The sequence below is a fragment of the Rhinolophus sinicus genome, linkage group LG06 (genome assembly GCF_036562045.2).
Source record: "Rhinolophus sinicus isolate RSC01 linkage group LG06, ASM3656204v1, whole genome shotgun sequence".
In the NCBI taxonomy this organism is placed as follows: Eukaryota; Metazoa; Chordata; class Mammalia; order Chiroptera; family Rhinolophidae; genus Rhinolophus; species Rhinolophus sinicus.
This window is the reverse complement of record NC_133756.1, coordinates 125,694,666-125,720,630: the sequence shown is the minus strand read 5'-3', so window position 1 is coordinate 125,720,630 and position 25,965 is coordinate 125,694,666. Positions and strand designations below refer to the sequence as shown.

General features: G+C 33.0%; 1 protein-coding gene across 2 annotated transcripts in view; it reads left to right on the top strand.

The window, feature by feature from the left end:
* The window catches only part of SBF2 (SET binding factor 2), a 391,441-nt gene that overhangs the window by 173,708 nt on the left and 191,768 nt on the right, over positions 1-25,965 (top strand). For both annotated transcript variants that reach the window (XM_019728975.2, XM_019728981.2), the window contains exons 4-6: positions 15,714-15,836; positions 17,162-17,272; positions 19,040-19,145. In XM_019728975.2, the coding sequence (XP_019584534.2) occupies positions 15,714-15,836; positions 17,162-17,272; positions 19,040-19,145 (340 nt within the window). The remainder of the gene's footprint in view (positions 1-15,713; positions 15,837-17,161; positions 17,273-19,039; positions 19,146-25,965) is intronic.

Genomic DNA, 25,965 nt, shown 5'->3' with positions numbered 1-25,965 from the left:
AAAAATTACTGTTTTTAGCTCAGATATTTTCCCATTTGCTATTTTAAGTTGACCAAAAAATATAATTTATTTAGTTTTTACAATCAATTTATAGAAGGTTAGAGTTTACTTCTTATGAGTGTTGCCCAAATTCTGAAAATATAAAAGAGTTATAAAACTTTGGGCTCCTACATATTTGTGCTTAGGTAGTAGGTACTAGCCAGAATTGTATGGTGGCTGTTCTGTGCTCAGTCTGTGCTTAGAACAGAAAGTTAACGATTTTTTAAATTGGTCCAAAAAATGGTACTAACAAGGACGGAGAACTTGAAAACAAAAACAAAAATGCAGATGATATTCCTTTTTAGGTTATCACTAATGTTCCCTTTTTCAGTGTGAACAGTTAATATGTTGTTTTTAAATAATGTGTTTTTCTTTTATTTTTGGATCACATCATCAATTCAAAGATAGATCTTGTAATTCTTAGCTGGTGTATATTACTTCATCCCAAATATATTATGACACATTATTTGGAAGTCTAAAGAGGAGGAACTTAGGGACATAACACCATTGAAAGTATAATTGTACAACTTTTACAATGTTGCGTTGACTGTTAAAGATACAGTACACTGACTCTTCAAGATATAGTACACTGTCAAAAATTACAAGCAAAACTGTGGCATAAAACTTTTGATAATATATTCCCCAAATTATTCAACTAGGCAATATAATTGTAAATTTAAAAAAATAATCAGTAAATTATGATAGATGTGAGATTGTTTTTTGTGCTTTATTTTAAAAAATTGACAGACTTACATAATTTTTTTATTCTATCATTTTAAAGTCTTTTGATGTTTTTAAAAGTGTTTATGAACCAATGATAATGATGCAATTTGCAATAAAGACATTCAGTATGTCAGCAAACAAAATGTCAAGGAAGGGGTCAACGAATGGGGGTACTTTGGGGAAATAAGATGAGGAATAAAAAGGGAGCTACATTGCACATTGCAGGCATAAGATATGCTTCTTTATCTCAATTTGCTTAAAATATAGCTTGGGAGGCAAAACCAAAACCATATGCTAGAACCAGTTCAGTGAAAGAGTTAATAATTGAAGACTGGGTAGCTAGAAAAGTCTTACTAAGTTTAAAGGACTTAGTGGACATTTAAAATGCAACAGCTAAGACTGACTAAGAGAAAGAAAAAAGGACAATCCAGGTAAAAAGCTTATGGGTAGGAAACAAGATTTTAGTGCTTATCATACATTGAAGGTTTATCATGTTCCAGGCACTATGCTATTTTACACTTTACTTTATTCCATTTTATTTAATTCACATGTAGTTTATTTTCATCTCACAGGAATAACACAGTATGTTTTAACATTGCCATTATTTTTTATTCTTTTGTGTAATACAGATGTTTTTAAATTAAGTTTATTGGGGTGACATTGGTTAATAACATTATATAAGTTTCTATATAATTCTGTAATACATCATTGTATACTGCATTGTGTGCTCACTACCCATAGTCTAGTCTCCATTCGTCACCATATGTTTGACCCCCTTTACCCTTCGTATACTTCCCGCCTTCCTTCCCCTCCAGTAATCTTCATACTGTTGTCTCTGTTTATAAGTTTGCTTGTTTGGTTTGTTTGCTCATTTGTCGCTTTTTGTTTTATATCCCACATATGAGTGAGATCATATGGTTCTTGTCCTTTTCTGCCTGACTTATTTCGCTTAGTATGATACTCTCAAGATCCATCCATGTTGTCACAAATGGCAGTATTTCATCCGTTCTTACGGCTCAGTAGTATCCCACTGTGTATGTACCATATTTTCTTCATCCAGTCTTCAGTCGAAGGAAATGTAGGTTGTTTCCATGTCTTGGCTACTGTGAATAATGCTTCGATGAACATAAGGGTACATATATCTTTACAAGTAAGTTTTTCTCAATTTTTCAGGTAGATACCCAGAAGAGGGATGGCTGGATCATATGGCAGTTCTATTAACATTCCCATTTTGTAGATGAAGCTGAAAGACTTACCCAGACTCATTCGGGTACTAAGTGAAACACCTTGAATCTATCTTGCTCCAAAGACCAAATACCAATGTCAAATACTAAAACAAGGCTGTAAAAATTATATTAGTGTGTTATTGGTTCGACAATAAGTGTCAAGAGTAAGACCATAATTAGTCTTATTTATTATCAATATCTGACAATGGAAACATTACAAATCAGTGGAATCTGCATTTTCATAAGTGTTGTTTAGGGGCCGGCCCGGTGGCTCAGGTGGTTGGAGCGCTGTGCTCCTGACACCAGGTCACTGATTCAATTCCCATATGGGCCAGTGAGCTGCACCCTCTACAGCTAAGATTGTGAACAATCACTCTCCCTGGAGCTGGGCTGCCGTGAGCAGCCGGAGGTTGGCATGAGCTACCGTGGGCTGCTGTGGGCTGCTGCGTGCCGCTGTAGGCTACCACATGCTGCCATGAGCAGCCGGTAGCCAACGTGAGTGGCCGGTAGCCGTCGAAAGCGGCCGTGAGCTGCTGTGAGTGGCCAACTGACAACCAGCGACTACCTCAGCCTGGGGGAGCCCAAGGCTCATAATACCAGCATGAGCCAGGGAGCTGTGTCCTGCACAACTAGACTGAGAAACAACGGCTTGAACCAGAGTGGGTGGGAGGAGACAGAAGAAGGGGGGGGGAAAAGAAAGAAAATAAATAAATAAGTGTTGTTTAAATAGTTGAGCTTTGTAATAAAATAAATAAATTTAAATGCTCATAATTCCAAGTGATCGAGTAATTTGACAGGAAAATGAAGTAATGAAAATAGATTTCTAAACTGATGGGAAAACTTGCAGCAGTGGGGTAAATCACATGCAAAATATTTGATAGATTTTTCTGAAGAATAACCCAGTCATTTTTTCTTTGTTTCCTTTTACCCCCCACTCACCACCCTTTCCCCCTGGTTATCAAACTACACTGTGGTCACTGTAGAAAATTTAGAATGTATTGGGAGAAAAGTAAGAGAACAGAAAAAAAAGAATGGTTTGACCTATTTTCTTTGAATAATAAAGGTTTGGTTTTTCTTTTTACTAAAACTTCTTGTAGATAATTAATGTCTACATACAAATCTATCACATGGATATAATACACTTAATTTCCTGATGGGCATTGATTTCCCCTTTTGTCAATATTATAAATAATCCTGTGATGAATGTCTTTTTGGAAAAATGTTGATTCCCTGAAGGTGGGTTTTGTTAATGATAATCTACCTAACTGAGTTAGAAAGCATGCACAGAGAAGTGTGGAAATAAGCTGCTTCTAATAGAATCAACATTATTTTTGATAATATTCTAGAGACTAATCCTCATACCTTATTCAACAAAGAGAGTCTAGTGAAAACTAGCATAAGTAACATAATTCAAACAGGAAAAACTGGGGGATTTATATATTCTGAGTTTGTTCTGTAGTTTGATAATTTGCAACATATGCAAATATCCACATGATTCTTCATATAGTAAGAATGGTGAAAATTATGTTTTTTACAAAGGATTTTGTATCTGTCCTCTCCCCCTTTTTCAAATGAAAATTGGCTAATGGACAGAATGCTGAATCTTAACAGTCCCCTTGACATCCTCACAGAAGCATTTTGTAGGGAAAAACTTTCACTGAATTAGCTATAATTAGTTATATGTTTAAAATTATATGAGACATTAAAACAACAGGAGAAAGTTTGGGGAATAATTCCCAAAGTCCTACAACATTAAATGCCTTTTTTAAAATTTTCACAACAATTTTACACCAGGAAGGGCTATAATAAGGACTGTGTATTGTTACTATTATTTCAATTAAACACAAGAAGGATTATTACATCGAAATATGCTTAAAGGAAAAAGTCTGAATATCTTTCTAGAGTTACAATTTGACTTCTCATATGTCATCTCTTCTAAACAGTTTCTTTGAACTAATACCTATTTCTTATAAAGGTTATATATAAGAATACAAGAGAAAGAGAAATAGCCCAAGAATTAGAAAACTTGACTTGTTAATCCCCATTCTACCTTTAATAAGCTTTATGATTTTGGCAAGTCATTTGGCATGAGAGTGTTAGTAAAATGAAGTAGATACCTTCTAGTATTATATTATTTTTATTATTCTATCATAATAACTGTGTGATTTTAAAGATATATTTTAATTATGTTCACTGTAGATATACTTTAAAATTTCCACCCAAATTATGATCACAGAACATTATTTCTATGCCATACTTGTTCATCTGAACAAGCCATACTTTTTAGATGAATATGCATTGCTAGAATTTATTGCTTGATAGTTGCTTAAAACCAAATGTTTTATTTCTTTATGGAATGTTTCAGTATGCCATGTTACATGATCATTAAACAAGGTTTCCACATGTATTCTTTAAGAAAATTAAGCTGAAATCTTGATCTTTGTGCCTACCCTATAAACTTCTCTATCAGGGATTCCAGGGAAGGATATTTTATTTAACCTATGAATTGGTAAACTTAAGTTCTATGACTTTCTAACTTGTCAAATAATATTGATGTAATTGTTTCGGCTAAAAAGTGATTTAGTGTTTTATCATTTCTAATTTTTCTGTCAGTTTTTTCACCAATTTCAGCGAACAGTAGAAAAGAACTTTCAGAAAAGTCCATTGATTGTGGTGGTTCACAAAATAATGTTCTTGAATTTATGAGAACCTAATTTTGAAATGGTTAAACTTGTTAGAAAGAAAACACACATGAAGTTTATCTGCTGTTTCTTTACACACAAAAGTTTGACTCTACCTCTTTTTCTCCAGAGAGAAAGATTAGCTTAATAATATTTCTCATAATTTTGACGTGTTATGTAAGTCTTAGATATTCTTAATAATTTTATAAGATACACCAAAGAATTCTTGAGTACTTTCTAACAAATGAAAGTTGAATCAATTATGTCTCGGAGATACTGTATTTTGCCATGTATAATGCACACTTTTTGGCCCCAATTTGTGAGGGAAAAGTAAGGATGCGCGTCATACATGGTTAGTACTAATTGTGTATCTATATAAATGTTTTTAATTCTTTTATTTATGCTTATGAGTTAAAAGCGTAACTCTAGAAATCAATAATGATATCGTATGTAAAATGATACCCTGGAATACAATAATCGGTTTTGTTGAACTTACGACAAACTTGAAACGATGAAGAATTCTTGGCCTTCTATGATGCATAAATATTGTAAATTTGTTACTGGTACATAAAATTTATTGTACCTTGTATCTGTTCTTGTGTTTTGTAATTATTTGTTACTTAAAATTTCTCGTACCATGTTAAAAAAGAAATACTAAAATTCCTTTAAAATACAAAAACAAGTACCTAAATGTAAACAAATAAAAATTTGAATTAAAAAATTAAAATGAAAGATTTTTTTTCCCCTGAAAGTTTGGGCCAAAAACATGGATGTGCATTATACATGGGAGCGCATTATACACGGCAAAATATGGTAGATGATGAGCAGGAACATACCTCAGTGCCAGTGACCATATTTCTCAGTTTATAGTGATTAATTCATTAATTCAGATTTATTCACATGATATTAATTGGAGGATAAAGATGTTTTAAAGAAGGTATGCAGTAAGAATTATTGAAATAAAATATGCCAAAAATTAAAGTTTCAACAAATTTACCATTATGTTTCTTATATCAAAATGTATTGCAAATTAATCAATTTTATCAACTAATAATGTCAACATAGGCAGAGAATTGTAGATAAATATGCCTAGCATAAAAATTTAGTGTTTTTAGCTCATATTTTTAAAAGATACATTTTTAAAAGGACTGAAATTAGGAGAGTGAAATGGCAGGGTAGGTGTATATTACAGTTCAAGCTGATTAGAGTACACAGCATGCTGCTTTTTTCTAACTTTACAGCATTGTTGGATTTCTCCTTTTCTCTTTCCCTTTATCTCTGACTGTTCTATTTATCCTTTAAATCCTAGTTCACTGCTGTGGGCCTCATCCCTCCTCAGAGTTTTTTGAGCACTTTAAATATGAACTTCAAAATGTTACACTTATTTTGTACTGGTTGCTGTTATTTCATCTGTGTTGGTTTTAGCACTTAAACTAGATTATAAATTTCCTGATTCAAGGGACTGTAGCTATCCTGTGACACCCACTATGTGGCCAACTATGTAGTAAGTGTTTAATAAATAAACACATACTGATACATTACTGTTTACTTTTTATAACTTTGAACCTTTTGTTACAAAGATAGTACAAATGTAAACATTTTAGAAAATTGTTTTTCTCTGCTTATGTGTATAGTATTTTTATGTGGTCTGTCAGCCGTAATCCCATCACCCAAAGACTCTGCTAATCTTTTGGAGTATAACCTTCCAGGCCTTTACTTCTTCATTTTAAAAATGTGAACATATTCAATAAAAAATATACATACATAGAAATACACACATACACACTATATAGTATTTTTTAAACTTGTGTTGTTTATATTGATATAATCCCTTGTCAATACATTTTTTATTACCTTTAAATTGTTTTTATAGCCATTCTTTCTTTTTTATAATTTGAGATATAATTGACTTTATTTCTAGAAAGAATTTCAGGTTCTTGCTGTCCTGTTTTTTTAATAATGGATAAAACACTGGATGGAAGAGGAACGGAACTCACATTTATTGAGCCTTTTATAAGCAAGGTGTATTGTCTCCTGATTCGCTCCATTCCTTTCTCCCATCCCTATCCCCAATCTGTTTCTTCTTAGTTTTCCTAATCTCAATAAATGGCATTATTATCCATCCAGGTATTCAAACAAAAAACTTAGAGTTATCCCCTATCCTCCCTTTTTTTTAGCCTTTCACATTAAGTATAGCCATCAGCAATTCTACTTCCAAAATAAATCCTCAGTCATCTAGTTTTCTTTATCTCCCCCTCTTATCACTTCACCATAGATTTTGTCTGAACTATCAGACTTTTAACCATTCTTTCTGTTTCTCCTTTTGCCTTTTTACAAGCTAGGTATTCTCCATTCAGCATCATTGTGATATTTTCAAAACAGAGTTGAGGTCACTCTCATTGCTTCAAGCCCTTCAACAGATTCCGATGGCATTTAGTACAAAAATCCGAAATCCTTGTCTTGGCCTCAAGGCCCTTCATAATTTAGCCACTACTTACCTCTCCGATTTCAGCTGCTGTGATTTTTCCTCTAGCTACTTAGGTTTCATATTTTCTGGCTCCTTTTTTGTTTCTTAAAATATGTTAAACTCCTTCCTATCTTAGACCCTTTGCATTTGCCTGTCTCTCTGTATAGAATGTTCTGCCCTTAGACTTTTCAAGAGACTAGTTGCTTATTGTCTTGTAGATGTCAGCTCCAGCATCACCTTCACAGAGAGGTCTTCTCTGACCTCTTTGGCTCTATGTATTAGTCCATTCGCCAGTCACTCTATCTATCTCTTCATCTTCTTTTTTATCTTCACAGGACTTACCACAAACAAATTATTTTGCTTATTTGTTTATTTATCTTTTCATTTGGTCTCCCCTACCAGAATGTATGCTTCATAAGAGCAGCAGCTCTGTAACCACTGTAGCCTTAGTGCTTGGCACCTAGGCACCCAGTACATAATTTGTAAAGTGCATAAAAAAGTTTATATATCATTATCTTTTACAGTTTATATGCCAACCATGTAACCTCTCTGAATCTCTGTTTGCTTGTACATAAAATAGGAGTGTAGAATTACATGCTTTTCTAAGATCCCTGTTAGCTTTTAACAGAGCAGTCTCTGGACTTAGTCCTTAGTTCTGTAATTTACTACAAGTGTGACATTGGGCAAATGATTTACTCTCTTGCTATGTTATTTTCTTTATAGATAGGGCATGATAATAGTACCTACTTCAGAGGGTTGTTGGAAATGTTTAATGAGATAATGCACTTATATCTACAAGAATATAGATCTATAGGAAGAATACAGATATTTGTCTCTTTGACTTATGCTAAAATCCTCATTACATAGAACAATGCCGACACATTGTAGGTGCTCAATAAAGGTTTTGTTTGCTTTAATTCTATTATGGAAATTCTCAAACATACAGAAAATTAAAGTAAATAATATAATGAACTCCCTTGTATTTTACCCACTTTAGAAATTATCAGCTTTATGTCAATCTTTTAAAATTTAAGACCCTGAGTTTTTTTTGTGTGTTTTTTTTTTAAGGGGAAGGCCTTTTTTTAAGTATAGTTGGTTTACAATCTTACGTTAGTTATAATAGTTTCAGGTGTACAATATAATGATTTGACATTTTTATATCTTACAATGTGATCACCCCACTACTTCTAGTAATCATCTGTCACTTTGCAAACTTATCACAATATTATTGACTATATTCCCTTTCCCCTTTTTACCCATCCCCCCACTCCCTCCTGTCTGGTCCCCATCCCTTTGGTCTCTCTTTCTGAGTCTGTTTTTGTTTTGTTTGTTTTTAGATTCCACATATAAGTGAAACCATACAGTATTTTCTTTCTCTACCTGACTTATTTCACCCTCTAGAGCCATCCATGTTGTCACAAATGGCAAGATTTCATTCTTTTTTATTGCTGCGTAATATTCCATTGCATGTAGAGTATATACCACATCTTCTTTATCCACTCATATATCAATGGGCACCTAGGTTGCTTCCATATCTTGGTTATTGTAAATAATGCTGTAATGAACATAGAGGTGCATATATCTTTTTGAAGTAATGTTTTTTTTTGTTTTTTTTTTGTTTTTTTGATAAATACCAGAAGTAGAATTGCTCAATTATAAGGTATATCTATTTTTAGTTTTTTGAGGAATTTCCATACTGTTTTCCATTTAGGCCACACCAGTTTGCAGTGTAGGGGGAGGCATTTTGAAGCAAACCCCAAACATATTTCACCTGTAAATATTTTTGTATGCATCTCTAACTGATAAGGGCTTTTTTTTTTTACATTACCAATTGCCATTATAATACTTAGCAAATGTATTATAATTTTGAGTAAGTCCTTAATATCATTTAGTAATCAACTTATATGTTTTCAAATTTTAAAGAATTATCTCAGAAATGTCTTGTTTTATTTAAATCAGAATTTAAACAACATCTACACATTTTATTTGGTTGCTATTTCTTAAGTTTCCTCTGTAACAGCCCCTCTTTTGGGGATGGTGAGGAAACTGGTTCATTTGTCCAATGGAATGCCCTACATTCTGGATTTGACTGGTTAATTCCCAAATTATTATTTAACTTGTACCTCTATTCCCCATAGTTTCCATAAAGTGATAATTAGATCTAGAGGCTTGATTAGATTTACATTTAACTTTTTAAAGCAAGATTACTTCAAAGATTGTACTGTATTTCCTGTGGTATCACATCAAGAGGCACTTAATACCTGGTTGTTTTACTTTTGGTAATGTTAAAATTGATTTGTGGGTGTGGGGTATGTTAACCTTTTACTTAATGGTTTTAGTATCTATTGGTGATCATTGACTAAATAGATTATTTCAATAGAAATTGAAAAACATATATAATTTCCTAGTTCTGTTGTTCCTTCTGCACTTATTAATTAAAATTTACAAAATGAAACTTTCATCAATTACAGTTTGATAGAAAAGACAGTAAATTTATTTCCCCTTTCTAAAATTTTTCAGAATAGTTGGTACCCTCGCAATCTTCGGTAGTGACCAATTAAAAAATTATCATTATGAACGTATGGATTTTTGTGTATTTGATGGATTTCAATCAACTACAATTTTTATTCATTTTGATTCTTTACTTTTTGATACAATAAGATGAACAGGCTCATTTTGTATATTTTTCTGAGCCAGATAATAAAACAGTGTCATTTCTCCAAGGAGTCCTGGTTTCCTCTCCTGGTAAATAGTATTTAATACTTTAATTGAATAAATGAATTATTAATACTGATACGATGCCTAGTACAGTGTCTGGCATATAGAATATATGTTAGCTGTTATTATTTTCTTTTATATTGTCATATTAGTTAGTCTAGAGCAGTGATTCTCTTTTTTAATTTTTATGTTTTATTAGTTGCAGGTATACAAAACAATGTAATAGTTAGACATTTATCATTTATATCCCTCACACAGTGATAACCGCCCTCCCCCCATCTACTACCCCTCTGACATCGCGCACAGCCGTTACATTTCCACTGTTAGAGCTGTGATTCTTAAAGTGTGGTCCTTGGACCAACAGTATCAGAATCACCAGGGAACTTGTCAGAAATGTAAATTCTCAGACCCCACTTCAGACCTACTAAATCAGATACTGTAGGGGTGAGACCCAGAACTTTATTTTAACAAGCCCTGCATCATGATTTTGATGCACATGAAAGCTTGAGAACCACTGGTCAAGAGTAGAAGTTCCTAATTCGTCTGCTGAGAAGGGGCCAGAGGCATGTTGAATATTTTCTTATGGCAGCCATGTAGCACCATAGATCCCAGCAGCCTTATCCATTTTCTAATCTTTTCAAATCTTACCTTATTTTATGAAATATGAGAATTAATGAAACTGAGATCAACTAGAACAATCTATTTATGTGATAAGCATTATACTTACCCAACATTCTAAAGATATAGAACATATGAACCTATACATACTTGTTTCACACATTTTATATCCTAAAATAGCTCATGACAGCATTTCCCCACATGTGTTCCAGAGACCATTAGGTCCTCTAGATGTTCTGTAATAAAGATAGTTCATTGGTCCAATGAGTTTGAGGAATATTTTCATATTTTATCTCCTTTGCTTGGCATTGTACAAATAAAATCTGCATATCAAAGTCTGAGAAATTCTGCAGTAATGAATCCTTTTCAACTTGGCTTAACTTACTGTTTTCGAAATTTTTGATTAGTAGACCCTTTGGCTAAGTAATATCTTTTTGCTTCCAGTAAAAATACTTTGGAAAATGCTGCCTTATGAGTATGTTTAAAAAAAAAAAAAATATATGGAGTTTGTTCCACTTAAAAATAGGAAGATTTCTGTTATAGTAGCCCTACAAATGAATTTGTCTTACCTTCGAAATACTGTAGAGCCCAAGAGATATTGAAAGGGAAAATATCAAGGTTTTGTTTTGTTTGTTAGAGGAAAATTCAATTCTGAACTGAAGACCAGTGACCTGATTTGTCTGAGAAAGCTTGTTATCCTAAAATGTGTATTTCTCGTAAAATTATTTTCCAGACCAATGCAAGGATAAACTAGGTTTTATCATGTGGACATGTCAACATGATTACCAGATTTTTTGGCAAGAAATGAAGACAATTTTCAGAGGGAACTTTACAGAATTTTGTAATTACTTAGATTCCTTTATTTTCAATTTTGGAAAGTTTTAAAGTCCTTAAATAGCTGAGGCAATTCTATGTAATGGTACACTGTAATAAATAACTTACATTTCAAAAAGGAAATGTAGAACTAAAAGTTTTATATTTGCATAATTCCTGTTATCCTTCTTTTTAAACTGAGTGTATAAAGAAATTTTGTAGTAAGAGTTTTAGTGTGAAACATTATTGTTGAAAATGAACTTAACACAGAGACGATACTGAATACAACAGGTCTTTTCAGGGTAGAAGGAACAAGAATTAAGTATCAGCAGTGCAACAGAGATGAGATTGAAGTTTCAACGTGATTGATAGGATAAACTTCCTGAAGATTGTGCCTATCTACTGTGCGGAGTTACCCATAAAATCAATAATCTAGTAATTATTCGCATTGTTGTCTCAGGACGTGTTTAAAGGGCAATAGCATTTTTAGGGCAGATTGTTTTGGTGAGGATGAAATTATTATTGTGGATAGAGAATGTGAGCTACATAGAATGTAAACTACATAGAAGTTGGGAATCCCACTAGCAGATGTAATCCATAGTAATAATAGGTAGGGGAAAAAAATCTATAAATGGGCAAGCTGTGGTGTGTGCTTATGATATGTATAAGAGATAAGGGACCTTGCAAGTCACTGTGAGACAATTCAGTAGACAGTATTAAAGGTAAATTTGTATCTTTAAGCAGACCTACTAAAATGAAGGAATAATTTTAGGTTAGAAGAATGCTTGCAAGTAGTGTCCAGTGAGATAAATGATGTGTCAGTGTTTTATACTATGAAAAATTAAATTTCAAAGCATTATTATAACATCTATTACAGTCATAGCTTATATTTTAATTTCCTGCTTATTTTTAAGTTTCTCACATATTTTCAATATGTGACTGTCATTGTAAAACACAAACCAAGTAAAGCTGGTATAATTACATAATTATTACATAAAAGATATTCGAGCGGCTATAGAGAAGAGGCAGTATTCCCTAACATGATAAATTATTTATAGAAAATTTTGATCAAAATACCACGTTACTGTCTCCTAGAACAAACCTTTATTTTAACCAACATTTTTTGAGTTAAAAAATTTTTTTTTCATAGTAGTACATTTTGCGCTGCAAAAAGGGATAGGAATTTTCTCTTAAGACATTGTATTTTTGTAGGAGGGCTGTTAGAATTAAAAAGAAAAACACCTTATGATTTATAGCACATTTACAAAGTAAAAGTCAACGTCTGTAATGAGTATATAAATAAAAGTGGAATTGTTTTTACTTAATACTGATTTACATTATATTGGACCTTTTTTCTTTCTTGTTAATAACTATTCCATTTGATGAAAGTTTAATTAAAGAATAGCTTTAAGAAATGACCAGTGCATTCTATTTTGTGTTTTGGTTAAAGTAGGTTACTCCTCATTTTTTTGAAATGGTTATCTACTACTCAAGCTAACTTCTAATGGCACTCTAGGGCATTTATCACAATCTCATAAAAATGTGGATAGCTTTATCTCTTTCAGGAATTTCAGTCATTCTTTTGTCATTTCAAATTTATTAGTAATCCATGAAGAATATGATTCATTAAGTGTGGAAATCTTTGGTAAATTTATCTTTATCACATTTTTATTATTTCTAAGGATTCCAGAAACAAAGCAACCTAATTTTAGCTTTTGCTTTGTAACAAATGAAAATCTTTCAAGAGTATATGGACCTTATCACACATATAAAAAGGAAATGGATAGTTCCCTTTGGATATGTGCATTTCATAGACATCTAACAACTTGGTTATATTTCACTGTACTAGAAACTATACGGCCTCCAAAAGAGATAGAAAATACAATTCTTGGTTACCATGAGTAGGGTGAAAGAGACTTCCCTTGGTAAAAGACCCAGAAAACTATTTCAAGAAAATTCATTCCTACATGTATTGAGTAAATAAATACTAAATATCAACTATGTGCCCAGCTCTTGTGTTAGGAAGTGGGAAATTAACAGGGAAGAAATCAGATAGAAATCAGATAGAAATAATGGAGCCAAAGACAAGATAAGTGAAGTGGATAATATGTTGGATGGTAACAAATGCCATGGAGAAAAATAATATAAGGAAAAGGGATAGGAAGTGTTAGGGCCTTGCAATTCCTAGTAAGATGCCAGCAAAGGCTTTTTCCTTCCTTTCCTTCCTTCCTTCCTTCCTTCCTTCCTTCCTTCCTTCCTTCCTTCCTTCCTTCCTTCTTCCTTCCTTCCTTGTTTCAGGTGTACAAAGCAACGTAATAGTTAGACATTTGAACCCCTCATAAAGTGATAACCCACCCCCAAGCTACTACCCCTCTGACATCTTATACAGCTGTTACAATACCATTGACTATCTTTCCTATGCTATACTCTACATCCCGTGAGTATATACACCTATATATTTAGTTATAGTTGACATTCAATATTATTCTACTTCAGCTTCAGGTGTATAGTGCTTTGGACACAGTCTATGAAGTGATCCCCCTGATAAGTCCAGTGCCCATCTGGCACCTTACATGATCTTTACAACATTGTTGATTATATTCCCCACACTGTATTAACTAATCAATTTGTGTTTCTTAATACCTTCACCTTTTTCACCCTGCCCCCATCCCCTTCCCATCTATCACCTTGAAAAGCAATGACATACAACCAAGATTGCGCTACCCAGCAAGGCTGTCATTTAGAATTGAAGGACAGATAAGGAGCTTCCCAAACAAGAAAAAGCTGAAGGAATTTATTACCACCAAACCAGTATTACAAGGAATCTTAGAGGGACTTCTTTAAGATGGGAAAGGATGGGTGAAAGGGGAAGGGATTGAGAAGTACAAATTGGTTGTTACACAGTAGTCATGGGGATGTAGGGTCTAGCATAAGGAATATACTCAATAATATTGTAATTACTAGGTATAGTGCCAGGTAGGTACTAGATCCTATCAGCAAAGGCTTATAACAGAGCAGAAGTCTCTTGAATAAAGACCTAATGGAGATGAGGGAATTAGTAATTATGATATCTGTGGAAAGAGTAAAGGAGGTAAAGGAGTAACAAGTGCTTAAGACCCTTAGTTGGGAACATGCCCAGTATGTTTGAAGAGTAGCCAGGAAGCATAGTGGGGCTGAAGAAAAATAGAGGAGGCTGAGGGGGTCTGTTCCAACAATCCAGACAACGATGATGGTGGCTCACAGTGTTATGGTAGAAGTGGAGATGGTAAGAAATCAGGATTTGCTGACAGTTTGTATATGGGATTTGAAAGAAAGGAGAATCAGGATTTTTGATTTGCCAAATGGGAGAATAGGATTTCCACTGAGATAAGGAATACTGCAGGAGGAATGGAATTTTGGGAGAAAGATTGGAGCTATGTTGTGGACATGTTTGAGATACCTGCTAGTCATCCAACTGGAGATGTCAAGCAGGCAGTTGGATATGGCATTTTGTGGCATTTTGGGGAGAGGTTTGGCAGGAGAAATAACTATGAGCAAGCATGATAGATATGTTGGTAAACTGTGCTAAGAATTAAGAGTAAGAGAAAAATAGGTAAAGAACAGTCTTCAGGAAGGAAGATAAATTTTAAGCCGGACCCTTGATTAATGGAAAGGAAAGAAAAGAACATTGTAGTTTGGGAAAATGTCCTAGCATCTTAGAATATCACCTAGAAATAAATCATTGCTTTACTACCTTGTCCTTTTTTTTTGGCTTAAAACTTTCATAATGCATCATATAGTATCATGATGGGAACAGTAGCTGCACAGGAAATGTTTAACTCACAAACGAGAATAATATTTTTCAAAGTATACTTCATTAACCAGTATTTTAATTGAAACTTAGATTTTTTTATTCTAGATGTTTTTATTGTGCTAAAATATATATGACATAAGACTTAGCATTTTAACCATTTTTAAGTGTACAGTTCAGTGATATGAAGCATATTCTGAAACTTTGTTTTGTGTGTAAAAATGTTCTCTCTTCAAAAAATCAACATTGTTGTTTGAAAGATTGGGACAAACAGGAAAACAAACATGAAAAATGAGTGTCATTTTTAGTTTTTGTGTTGCCGTTTAAAATAACTTGCATGTGTCTTATTTACCTTTGATTACTGGTACGTAACACAGAAACCAAATACTCAAAGTTGTGGTATATGTCTAGAGCTGAAGGAGCTTTTAAAAAATGTAGTAAGTATGCCCTGCTTCATAATTTCTTTGCCTGCTTCTTAGATTCCTTTCAAAGTATGCTTTTTTAGTTTATTTTGTAAATTATATTATAAATTATATTTTGTAATTTTGGAGTTTGTAAATTATATGAAATTGATATGTCTATCTTTTATGAGTTATAAACCAAGGAAAATCTATTGATCACAGTGCCTCTATTTCTAGGGAACAAAGAAGGAAGAGATTGAAGGTGAAGTGGAAGTGTCTGGTTTAATTCAGCCTGCAGAAGTGTTTGCTCCCAAAAGCCTGGTGTTGGTATCCAGATTAGATTATCCAGAAATTTTTAGGGTAAAGAACTCTTAGTTGTCATTATTGATTTGTATTATTGTGTAAATCTATTTTGAGTGAACCATGGTAACAACTTCTTTGTATTTAAAATATCTTTAAATTGATTTAGGAATTTATCAATAAAATAAAATTTCTGTGAACAGAAGAAATGTATTTGTGTTGGATGACGTTAATACCGGAGTAAGTTCGTGTGACTATTTAAATTTCTAAGGATGTAGTATTTGTTTTAAAAAGGTCCTATGTTTACTGACTCAAATTAGGTATCTTAAAGAAATTATTTGATTACCTGTAGCAAATTTAAAATGCATAGTAATATAACTACTTGGTGTATTTTTACTCACCTTCTTTTGAGGAGTCCAGATTGAAGTAAATAGGATGGATATTTGTGATTTCAAATAGTTCTGATTGTACCACTGCCAACATAACTTTAAAATATTGTTTACTTCCAGATATTATGTTTTTTAGACACTCAGCATTTTCACATGTAAGAAAATCTTTGAATTTAGTTATAAATAAATACATTTAAACTTTGAAAGAAGAGGGCTTATTTTTTTTCTTATTTCAGTTGCTACTTTCAATAGTAATGTTGACCATGGTCCCAAATCACATATGTTCTTTTGGAAAGTATAAACTATACCTTAAAATTTCCCAAGGATTTGGGAAATTAATACATAATTTCTGGCAAATGTTTCCATATTGTTGAGATTATATGTATTCTAGAAAAATTAACTTGGTGTCAAGAAAGCAATGACAATGGGGTGACTCCTAACAAATACTAATTTTTCAGAGTTACAACATTTTATAACAGACTGAGATTCAGAAAGATTACATTTTGTCTCCTTTTTACCACCTACTTTCTTCTAAGGTGTAAATTATATCCTCGATCTATTTTGTCATCTTTTGTAAAAATTCACGTTCAATTTTTATGTAGAATAAATGTTCTGAATTTGGAAGAATCACAAAACAAGGTAAAATTACCAAATGTTTATCTTAAAAATTGGTGTTTTGCAAAGTAAGTTGAGACAAAAACAGTTTAAAGCCCTACAAATTTGCTAGAGTGGTTATCTCAGCCCAAACACCTGTTTTTACAAATTATAGATTTCTGTTTTTAATAAGCTCATCTCAAATGTTCATTTAGAGCTTCTGGTTCTGGAGGAAAATTTAATAAACTTAATAACATTTGCTGCTTAAAATGTATTCCATGGACACTGTAGAATATACTTTCCTAGGTTCAAAGAGAAATTTTCCTAGGAGCAGATGTCACAACAATTTATTTTAGTGCTTACTTTTTCCATGAAATGACTGTATGCGTCTTTCCTTTGCAGGCTTGCCTGGGTTTGATCTACACTGTGTATGTGGACAGTCTGAATGTCTCTTTGGAAAGCCTCATTGCAAATCTGTGTGCGTGCCTTGTCCCAGCGGCTGGAGGGTCTCAGGTAAATAGAATCAAAAGGGAGATGAAGAGGGCCTGTTCCTCATCTCCTCTCCTCCGGTTAATTTAATTTGTGAAGAAAAGGGGGAAAAAAGAATTCTTTAAATATTTTCGTTTTAAAGAGGATCTTAGTTTAGTTAAGCATTGTCCCTATGGTCTGCCTCCTAGAGACCCAAGATTCCATTCTTTTCTTAGGTCGTGAGGTTAATTTTAACACAGGGTCACCTTTCACATAGCATAATTGGAAGTCATATTTTGTGTAACTTGAACTGTAGTTTACATTTTCTTGGAAATCCACTTTTTTAAGTTGAACTTTTAAAATGTGTTATTTCTACTCCTCTTGCGCTATAGAATTATGCCTCATTTTATTAACTTAAACTAAAATTTTTTTGAGTGAAAAAAATTAGGAGATAACATTAAGAAAACTCTCAAAACAGTTTTTTTATAACCTTGTAACTATTTCTGAGTAGATTTATTTATTTATTCATTTCCCTGGATAACAATAATAATATGTGGTCCTAAAACCATTTTGTGTGTTGTGTGTACTCTTTAATAGAATGGCTTACATTTAAACTTTGAAAGAAGAGGGCTTATTTTTCTTATCTCAGTTTGCTGCCTTTAGTATTAGGTTGGTGCAAAAGTAATTGCAGTTTTTGCAATTTTTTTTTAAATCTTTTAAACCGCAATTACTTTTGCACCAACTTAATAATAATGTTGACCATGGTCCAAAATCACAGATCTTCGAAAAATGTGAACAATGCCTTAAAATTTCCCAAGGCTTTTGTCATAAATTGAGCCTCAAATGAGGACATTAAGCTCTTTTACTGAAGTAAAACTTTCCCAGAGATCCTTTGTTTTTCATCTTTTGTATGTCTTGAGATTTTCATATTTGTCTCTGAAGTAGAAAAATAAGAACCTCAACTCTATGACAATGTTTCTTAGGCACCATACTTAAAAAAAAAAAAAAAAAAGACTCTTCCTTAAGTCCTAAAATTGATTAGTTGATCATTTATTTTGCTTATTCTTATGTAACATTGCGGAAGAGGATAGTCCTTTAAAAATTACATCATTTATCCTCAGTCTGACAAAGAAGTTATTTACAATTTAATTGGCATCCTTTTTCGTCACGCTTTACCTTTTTAATTGTCTTCTGTCTATGCAGATGTCTTTTGTTACTCTTACGTTTTTATTTCTTTTTTTCCTTTCTGCTCTCTCCTCCCTCATTCTTCTCCTTCTGCTCCAAGGGCAGAATTTGAAATGTGAGTGGTCACAATTGAACCTTAACTTTAAAACAGTGAGCTTGTTTATGGGCCTTTATTATGATGGTTTTTTTGTTGACTTGATTTTATTTTACTTATTTTTAATTTTTAAAAACTTTTATTGTGGCAGCTAGAAATTTTAAAATTATTTATGTGGTTCATATTACATTCATTTTTCCTAGTTTTATTGATATAATTAGCATATAAATGTTGACTTTAACATTTTATTATTTTTTAGCTATGTGTGATTGTCAGTGATTTTTGTATTTCATCGTTACTAAAATTTCAACTTTTAACTACTGAATTTTCTTTTACTATATTCAGTTTGACGGAAATTAACTTGAATGTTTCGGGCTACATTAGTGCCCTTTGCGTCTGTTAATTTGATCTTAATATTATCTTAATATCATCACCTGCTATAAATCTGAACTTCAAAGGGATTTTTTATTTTATTAAGAAAATGTCTGAAAAGAAATCATTAATGTGTTTGTGTGTGTTTCTCCATTCTGCAGAAGCTGTTTTCCTTGGGTGCGGGAGATAGACAGCTGATTCAGACTCCCTTGCATGACAGTCTTCCTGTTACAGGCACTAGTGTGGCTCTCCTGTTCCAGCAGCTCGGTACGTCTGTTCTCCCATTTTCAATGTCCTCTTATGGAAGCATACCAAAAAAAAGATTTATTTTAAGCTCATAACACCTGATGTAAATGAAGAAAATAAAAAGCGAACCATTAAATACCTGATATATAAAATATATAATCACATAGGTCCTAATCTTAACTAGCACTCATTTTTTTGTTTTTTAAAATCTTTAACCCAGGCCCCTTTTGCTCCGGAGTTAGTTAGATATTTCGAAAGTAGACATATTTTCTTTATACTTTAAAATATGAATAGATAGTATATTTTGCTTTTCCATAGATGAATTACTTTTGTAGAAACTTTGTTAGATGGAACTAAAAATCCCATTCATCTCATCCCACCATTTGTATCAGGACTTTATCTCCAATTTTCTAGTAATGGCTAGGATGAAGAAATGGGGGAAGGACACTAGAAAGTGCCCTCTGTACATTTGACAGCTGGTACTTCATTTAAGGAATGATACAACTTAAAAGTGAGGGTACCAGGGATTCCTGTTTATTTTTGACTGAGTGCTGGGCATATGTATATAAATGTATAGATATTTTGGAGGCCTAGAATGCAGTTGCAGTTATCTTGTTCCAGAGAGGATTTACTTTTATTTCTTCTATATGGCTAGAGATAGTAGCATCAAGAATAACCTTAATCCGTTTCAAGGAACTGAAATGATTTTAAGCTGTACTTCAGTTTTTCAGGGGGCCTGTCAACTCATGATTTACCTACTCCTAGGTTTGTTCCTTTATGGCTCCAATTCAAAGCATGAGAGCTTTATAAAGGAATCTTCCTTGGTAAAACCTGAACACATAAGTTTGGATGCCTAAGGACCACTAAGAACAAAGGGTATAGAGAGGGGGTTTGCTCTAACCATCACCACTTTGAATAATTGGGAGAAGGTGCACAGCTTGAAGCTTACCCCTCAGGAAGGAGAGTGAGGAGCTATATTTTAGCCTTCCTGCTTTCCAGAGTGCTGCCTGAATATTGCAAAGATGTGGAGGAATTGAGACTTTTCATTCACTGCTAAGGGAAATGGGAATGGGACAGCTATCTTGGAACACCGTTTGACTTTTTTAAAAAATTAAGTAAACTAAATAATCCAGCCATTTCACTCCTAGGCAAAATCCTAAGGAAAATGATAGCATTGTCTATAGAAATATTTGTACATAAATATTCATATCCCTATCTTTATAATAGTAAAAAACTGGGAACAAGCTCATTGCCCATTAGTGGTAATGAGTAATAGTGATAGTAAGGGATAAATAATCTGACATATTCATACAATAGAATACTACGAAACAATATAAAGTAATAAATTATTGATATGCTATAGCATGTATTAATCTGGAAGTAATTATGCTGAATGAAAAAACCTGATGAACTCCCCTCGCCTGTATAATTTGGCTTCTAGAAAGTTCTAGAAAATGTAGTCTATAATCTATGGTGACAGAAACAGAGCAATGGTTGCCTTGGGGGTGGGAAGAGAGAGATTACAAAAGGACATGAGGAAACTTTGGGATGTTTGTGTTCATTATATTAATTGTGATGGTTTACAGGTATATATGTGTGTCAAAATATATCAAATTTTAAAAGTGAATTGAAAACATGTTCACATAAAAACTTGTACATAAATGTTCATAGCAGTATTATTCATAATAACCAAAAAATAGAAGCAACCCAAATGTCCGTCAACTTATAACTAGATAAACAAATAGTGGCATATCCACACAATGGAGTATTACTCAGCTATAAAAAGGAATGAAGTGTTGACACATGCTACAACATGGATCAATCTTGCAAACAAATGCTAAGTAAAAGAAGCCAGACACAAAAGGACACATATTGTATGATTCCACTTATCTGAAATGTCTGGAGTAGGCAAATCCATAAAAACAGAAAGTAGTTTAGTGGTTGCCATGATCTAGGGGGGATGAGACAATGGAAATTGACTGCTAACGAGTATGGGATTTCTCTTCAGGTCATGAAATTGTTTTGGAGTTAAACACTTGTGATGGTTTTACAACCTGTGACTATGTAAAACCACTGAATTGTACACTTTTAAAGGGTGAATGTTATGGTATGTGAATTTTATCTCAATAATGAAAAAACCACTAGGGCCTTGTCAGAAGAACTCAGAAGCCATCTTGAAGAGGCTTGCAACTGATCTAAGATGGTACAGTTTGAGTTTCAAAAATGATAATTGCAGTTGTTTGAAACTCAGCAAATATTTTTAAATCCAGGAACTCATAATCATATTAAAATATGGTTACCTCAGAATATAACAGGGAACCAATTTTTTACCATGAAAAATTTATCAATAAAGGAAATGAATCAAGTGTTTATTCTGCATTGTTTATATGAACTATAGTACAGGGTAGCCCAATAGTAGATGAAGGGAATTGTCTCTTTTTAAAAGCATTTTATCAATAAATGAAAAAGAAGTTATAGAAATAGAACATTGTAATTTTACAAAATTCAGTGAATCAAGATCTAAGCATCAATAACTGTTACCATAAGAAGAAAAACAAGAAGATATTATGTGCTGAGCCTTGCCAAACATTATCTATAGTTTTGCCAGAGGGATTAAATCTGAGTCTGATCACAAGAAATATGGAAGATAGGGGAACATATTGAACTGCAGTGAGAGACTACACTTGTCAAAATCCACGCTCTCAAAAACTGTTGGTAACATGTCCCAGGTTCTTTAACAAATAAATTATAAGGAAAGGAAATGAATGGAGGAGAAACCTCTAGATTAAAAGAGATTCAAAACACATCCCATTTTTAATAGAGTGAGTTTGGACTATTGTGTCCAGGGATGCACATTTGGGTGATGAAACTATCTATAGTAAAAATCAGAGAAACAGTTAATAGAATAGTCTGGATAATGTTTACGTATGGCAGAAAGGTTCCCAACAAACCTCTCCTTCTTGACCAAGGTAGTGTTTATAAGATAATTCACTAAACCTTATATTTGATTTGTATAGTTTTCTGTATTTGTGTTTATCTTGCAATAAAAATTTTTTTTCAAAACTTGTCAAACTATCTCTCTCCTCTCTCTGTCTCTCTGTCTCTCTGTCTCTCTGTCTCTCTGTCTCTCACACACACACATTTATATATATATATATACACCTTTTTTTTTTTAAAGTACAATGCTTGAACAAATTAGAGATTTTATCCGTTTCAGATAACAAAAAGTATAGAATTAAGTATCACAGGGCTGATAATATTGATTGTGAGATCTCTCCAGGGATCATATGGAAATTATGCGCTATGCTTTTTCCCTATTCATAATATGGAATTTTCCCATAGTAGACTGTGAATTTCAAGAACTGCCATTATAATAAGAGAATAAAAGAATAGTTAGAACTTATTGTTCTTTTTATCCTGTATATCTATCTTTGTGCTCTGAGCACAGAAGTCATCAGTGTTTGTTAAATAAATGAATGAATGCACTAGCCTTGAAGTGAATTGCAGTTATATGTCATTAGGAGATGTTTTGTGAATGGATGAAGTGTGCCAAAACACATGATTAGTCACTTGAAGATCAGATTTCATTATTTCACTCTAGTATTTTGAGCTGAATTATCTTTTGCTTACATATTCAAAATTTACTTTTTCAGGGAAAGAATAAGGAAAAGATAAGAAAGGAAAGAAGAAAGAAAGATGCCTCTAAAACAGCACTGTATGCAGAGTTGTAGTTTCTAGAGCATGTGGTACTGATAATTCTGTCTAAAGGCGTGCTGTTATCACCAGTCATTTTGGTTACAGTGTTGTGGAAAGCCAATATTAGACTATTATCAGAGTTTACTACCTGGGTTGGGGGTCGGGTGGTAGTGGTGGATTTTACACAGCACAGACAGGAAGCAGATAAGAGTATAAGATTCTTTTGTAGCCTTGACTACTCTTCCTGTGAAAGGTCTAAATGTAATGATAAAATTTCCTTGGTTCTTCTCTCCAAGGATTAAGATAATAAATTTGTTTTCCGTAGTTTGAGAGTTCTCTGTGTTTGCCTGAAATAATTATGTGTGCTTCTGCCATCACCTCCCTCATTCCCCATAATTTCCTGTTAATTACCCTAATTTCTTACTTCCCATCTTTTTTTGTTTGTTCGTTGTTGCAGCTTATGTGATTTACGTTTTAAGTGTGGAAAACTGGAGGGCTTTTTTTAATGTTAATAAGATTGTATTCACAGGAACAGGTTTTTGTAGCCCCTCTGATTTTCAAATCTAATCCATAGCTTTTTAATTCAGGTGTTCCTGAGGTGTTGACCCAAATAATTTTGTGAAATTCTCATGACATCTTTGTCGTACCCACTCACCCACAATATGGATTTTAACTACAGACTCACTAGTTTTAGAATACTTAGTCTCCAGTTTTTACGGTGTACTATTTATTAGACATTTTTAAAGTCACAGACTAACATGATCTTGGGTCTTCAGCTATCATTGCTCAGTTTTCATAGTTAAGTTTTAGTCTTGAGTCATCTGTGTTTATATTTTGTCCAGCTGTATTGATAAATGATATTATTGACATAAACATGTATAAGTTTAAAGTTTACCATGTGATGACTTGATGCACATATATATTGTGAAATGATTACCACAGTGAGGTTAGTTAAACCTCCATCCCCTGACATAATTATTATTTGTGTGTGTATGCTAATAGCATTTTATATCTACTCTCAACACTTTCAAGTGTATATGTAATACAGTATTATTATAGTCACCATGCTGTACCGTAGATCCCCAGAATTTATTCATCTTATACCTGGAATTTATTCCCTTTGACCAACATCTCCCCATTTCCCCTACCCTTTAGCACCTGACAAAAACCATTCTACTCTCTTATTTCTATGAATTCACCTCTTTTAGATTCCACATATAAATGAAAGCATAAGATATTTGTGTTAGTCTGACTTCTTTTACTTAGCATAATGCCTTCAGGTTTTCTCATATTGTCACAAAAGGCAAGATTCCTTCTTTTATGTTTGAGTAGTATTTCATTGAATTATGTATACCGTATTTTCTTTATGCATTCATCCACTGCTGGACACTTCGGTTGTTGCCATGTCTTGGCTGTTGTGAATAATGATGTAATGAACACAGGAGTGTAGATGCCTTTTTGAGTTAGTGATTTCATTTCCTTTTAAATGTATACCCAGACATGAGATTGATGGATTATATGGTAGTTCTGTTTTATTCTTGAGGAAACACCATACTGTTTTTCATAATGGCTGCACCAATTTACATTTCTATCATTGGTGAGCACGGTTCCCTTTTCTCCACTGCCTTGCCAACACTTGTTGTCTCTTGTCTTTTTGATAATATTCTAACAGGTGTAAGATGATATCTCATTGTGGTTTTGATTTGCATTTCCTTGATGCTTAGTGATGTTGAGCATCTTTTCGTGTACCTGTTGGCATTTGTATGTCTTCTTTCTAAAAATGTCTGTTCAAATCCTTTTCCCAATTTTTAATCAGATTGTTTGTTTTTTTGCTATTAAGTTGTATGAGTTCCTTACATATTTTGGATATTAATTCCTTATCAGATAAATAGTTTACATATATTTTCTCTTATAGGTTGTCTTTTTATTTTACTAATTGTTTCTTTTGTTGTACAGAAACTTTTTAATTTGATGTAGTCCCATTTATTTATTTTTGCTTTTGCTGCTTGCACTTTTGATGTCACATCCAAAAAAATCATTGTTAAGACCAATGTCAGGGAGTTTTTCTCTGTTTTCTTCTAATAATCTGTTTCCTCGAAAATAAGACCTAGCCGGACAATCAGCTCTAATGCATCTTTTGGAGCAAAAATTAATATAAGACCCGGTATTATTTTACTATAAGACCGGGTATAACATAACATAACATAACATAACATAACATAACATAACATAACATAACATAACATAACATAACATAACATAACATAACATAACATAACATAACATAACATAACATAACATAACATAACTATAATACAATACTGGATATAATATACTATAATACTGGGTCTTATATTAATTTTTGCTCCAAAACACGCTTTAGAGCGGATTGTCTGGCTAGGTCTTATTTTCGGGGAAACGTGGTAGGTTTATAGTTTGGGTTCTTACATTTATGTATCTGATTCATTTCAAGTTATTTTTCTGTGACTGATGTGAGATGTTGTCCAATTTCATTCTTTTACATGTGAATATTCAGTTTTCCCAGCACCATGTAGAGAAGAGACTCTCCTTTCCCCATTGAGTAGTCTTGGTTCCTTTGTCAAGTGTTTGTTGACTATATATATGTGAGTTTATTTCTACGTTCTCAATTCTCTTCCATTGTTCTATGTGTCTGTTCTTATGCCAGTACTATACTTTTGATTACTATAGCTTTGAAATATAGTTTCAAATCAGGAATTGTAATGCCTCCAGCTTTGTTCTTCTTTTTTCAGGATTGCTTTGGCTGTTGGGGTCTTTTACGGTTCTATATGAATTTTAGGATTTTTTTTTCTATTTCTGTGAAAAATATCATTACAGTTTTGAGAGAGAGTACGTTGAATCCGTAGATGTTTTTGAGTAATATGGACATTTTAACAATATTAATTCTTCTGACCCAGGAACACAGGATACCTTTCATTTATTTGTTTCCTCAAAATCTTGTAGTTTTCAACAAAATTCGAAGTACAATTTCTACTGAATGTATATTGTAAAGTCCAAAAATCGTAAGTCGAACACCAATGTACAAGTAAGTTGGGGACTGTCTGGCTTTGTTTTTAGGATAACGTGGGCCTTGAAAATTAATTTGGGAGTGTTCCTTCCTCTTTAG